Consider the following 3,600-nt stretch of genomic DNA (forward strand, 5'->3'; position numbering starts at 1 on the left):
CCCCGTTCCCGGCTGGGGGAGCCGCTCTCCGCAGGGTCCCCCGCCGGCGGCTCTGCCCCGCAGCGCTCCCGGCCCCGGACGGCGCCTGCCGGCCCCGCTCGGGCGGGGGTCGCGGGGCCCCCGCTGCGGTCGCTGCGGGCTCGGAGCGGGGGAGCCCCGGCGGGGCGGGGGCGGCCCTTCCCCCGAGGGCAGCCCGGTACCGCCCTGCCTCCCGCGGGGGGCGGAGCGGCCGCCGCCGGGGCCGGGGGCTCCGGGGCCGGTGGGAAGGTGCCGGGGCCGCCGCCGCCGCCCATGGAGCCCAACGGGACGGCGGCGGCGGGGGACAACGGGACGGCGGCGGCGGGCGGCGGGGCTGCCCCCGGGGGCGGCCCCCTGCTCATCCCCTCGGCCTTCGGGACGGTGCTGTCGGTGATGTACGTGGCCGGGGTGGCCGGCAATGTCTACACGCTGGTGGTGATGTGCCACTCGGCGCGCTGCGCCGCCCCCATGTACAGCTCCATCGTCAGCCTGGCCCTGGCCGACCTGCTCTACCTCTCCACCATCCCCTTCATCGTCTGCACCTACCTGGCTCAGGACTGGTACTTCGGGGACCTGGGGTGCCGCATCCTGCTCAGCCTGGATCTGCTCACCATGCACGCCAGCATCTTCACCCTCACCCTCATGTGCACCGAGCGCTACCTGGCCGTCACCCGGCCCCTGGACACCCTGAAGCGGTCCCGGGGCTACCGGAAGGTCACGGCGGGGGCCGTGTGGTCGGTGTCGCTGCTGCTCACGCTGCCCATGATGCTGATGGTCACGCTGACCGAGGGGGGCAAGGCGGAGGGCAAGGTGAAGAGGATGTGTGCGCCCACCTGGAGCGTGGATGCCTACAGGACCTACCTGACCGTGCTCTTCAGCACCAGCATCATGGCCCCGGGCATCATCATCGGCTTCCTCTACACGCGCCTGGCCAGGACCTACCTGGAGTCCCAGAGGAACCCCCCCCACAAGGAGAAGAGCAAGAGATCCCCCCGGCAGAAGGTCCTCATCATGATTTTCAGCATCGTGCTGGTCTTCTGGGCCTGCTTCCTGCCCTTTTGGATCTGGCAGCTGGTGCGCCTCTACAGCAGCTCCCTGCAGCTCACCACCCAAACCCAAAAGTGCATTAACTACCTGGTGACCTGCCTGACCTACAGCAACAGCTGCATCAACCCCTTCCTCTACACCCTGCTCACCAAAAACTACCGGGAGTACCTGCGCAACAGGCACCGCAACTTCTACAGGTTCACGTCCTCCTTCCGCAAGAGGGGCTCCAGCCTGCAGTGCTCCTGGGGCCGCTCCATGTCCTCCAGCAACCAGTACGACTACAGCTCGGAGGCGCTGGGCATGGCCACGCTGAAGGACAAGTGAGGAAGAGGAGGCGCTCCCAGCACACAGGACCGGCAGAGCGTCCGGCCAAGGTAGGGCTTTGGGATCCCCTGGCCCTGAAGGGTTCTTAAAGCTCGTTTCTGGTGCTCTCTCTAGCCGGGGGCAAGAAGCTGTGTGAGTCCAAATGCTGCGAGATGAGATGAGTTTCCATCTGGTTGAGGGCTGTTGGGGGGGTCCTGCTGGGAGCCAGCAGCTGTTTGGGACAGATCCTGCAGGGTTTGGGGTGCAGAAGATGAGGTGGATGCTCTGTCCGGCTCTGGCACAAACTCTTCTCCAGCTCCTCACCCCGTGGTTTCTCTGCGCTGTCCTGGGGCTGCAGCTGGGTCAGAGCTGCAGAAATCTGAAACTGGCCCAGTATCACTTCACTGAGCTGCCAGCTGTGGCTCTGCCCTGTGTGTTACCTTTGTCTGTTTCTGGAGTGTGTAAAGAGACTTTTAAGCCCCTTTTCGTATTTCCTGTTACATTACAGTGCACTACTGTTCTATCATGCTTCAAGTCTCTATTTTAAAATTCATTGCAGCAGCACTTTGAACTCCAAGCATTCAAAAACCACCAGGTAAGCTATCAGAAACCACAGAATTACCTAAAAAAACCAAAAACTCTTGTAACTTTTTAAGGTTTCTACCTAAGGTGGTTTGATTTTGCCACTGATACTTTTTCTTGAAAAAGTTGGTCCTTTTCTTAAAAGTCAACAGAGATTGACAAACCTGAAAATTTACCTTGGAAGAAATAAAAAATTATTTATGATCCTATCACTCAAAGACCTGAGGCTCTAAGAAAAATTACTGAATCCTATATCATGAAACTCATTATAAAAAAGAGAATTTTTTTCATGACATTTGATCTAAACCATTTTGCCTCAATGTATTCTGCTCATTTTCTCCCTGCTTGGCATCTCACACTAAACCTTCACCACAGAGATGCCTGTAAGCACTTAAACAATTGTAAAGTGTCAGTTTATAAATAAATGCTTATTAAAAATGGACCCTCCTCAGGTTTCCCCTCGCCTGGTCTCTTCACCCAGCTCAGGGGGGTGATGCTACAGTTCCCAGCTGTGGGGATGAAGTTGGGGTCAGTATCCTTCTCTTGTTCTGGGATGGAGTCTGGGGATAAGAAAAGCACAGTACGAGTTGCACAAACTCTTGTCAGCAGCTGGTGATGCCCAGGGAGTTCAGAAGCAGCAGCAGAGTAAGGAACTGTCATTTCCACTCTTTTATTATTAATAATTTATTTATTACTTATTCCAACCCCCATCTGCCTGAGCAGAGTCCCACTCCAGCCCTGCAGTGCATTCCTGTGTTCTTGGGTGATCCTCTCATGTCCCACACCAAAATTTAGGGTGTGCTTGTGCTACAGCAGAGACACAAAGTGCCAACACCACAGGCAGGGCTGAGAGCAGAGAACAGGCACAGAGACGGGATTTTGTGCACTCAGGACAGAAAAATTCACAAGTTGGATGAAGATGTTTCTGTGCTGGAGTCAGCATTCTCTTGGGATGCTTTTGGGGGAGCAGGGGAATGAGGAACTCACCTTTCCCATTTTAGTTTTAACCACAAGACTCCCTTTGAACCACCAGGGATCACTTTGTCATATTCCAGTGTTGCACAGACTCCAAGCTGGGCATCATGAATAGTCCTAATATTGTCCAGTCCTTCTGACCTAGGGGGACTAACACACAATTCATCTTGGGAATTGGCAGGGAGAGCAGGATTCAGCAGATTTTCAGAACAACTTTTCAGAAATCAATTGATTTTTTTTTTTAATTGTTAATTCTAAATTCATTGTTACTTTTCTTTTGGTTCCCATTTCTGAGGGTGGAAGTAACTCCCAACAAGAATTAAAAAGATAAGGCTGAACTCAGAAGGCGTTTTGGGAAGAATGAATGCCATGTAAAGTGTGTCTGGACAGAAGTCCTGGCAGAGCCAGGCATGGCTACATCCCATGAGCTGGACAGGGATCAAAGAGTGTTTTAGGGACTTTGTTTTGTACTTTAAAAGAATAAATAAATTAATTAAAAAGCTGAGCAGCCTAAACCCACAGTTATTAATAAGAAGGGGAAGCTGAAAAGGAGTTCTGCGTAGGAAGAGGATGAAAATGCAGAGCAGCTCTTCAGCTGTAAGCTAACGTGGGGATAAGCAAACAGAAGGGGCTCATTTGGGATACACTTCCCAAATCGCCTCTCAGCCCCCTGCA

At 54.3% G+C, this 3,600-nt stretch overlaps 1 protein-coding gene across 1 annotated transcript; it reads left to right on the forward strand.

Moving 5' to 3' along the window:
• The first annotated feature begins 291 nt into the window (after positions 1–291).
• LOC102110341 (urotensin-2 receptor-like) lies at positions 292–1,445 on the forward strand. Its single transcript, XM_005526811.3, has one exon. The coding sequence runs from the start codon at positions 292–294 to the stop codon at positions 1,387–1,389; it is 1,098 nt and encodes a 365-aa protein (XP_005526868.1). The 3' UTR covers positions 1,390–1,445.
• The last annotated feature ends 2,155 nt before the right edge of the window (positions 1,446–3,600 follow it).

Source organism: Pseudopodoces humilis, chromosome 21 (genome assembly GCF_049639895.1).
Source record: "Pseudopodoces humilis isolate 2021_Gansu_Grassland_sample_001 chromosome 21, ASM4963989v1, whole genome shotgun sequence".
Classification (NCBI taxonomy): Eukaryota; Metazoa; Chordata; class Aves; order Passeriformes; family Paridae; genus Pseudopodoces; species Pseudopodoces humilis.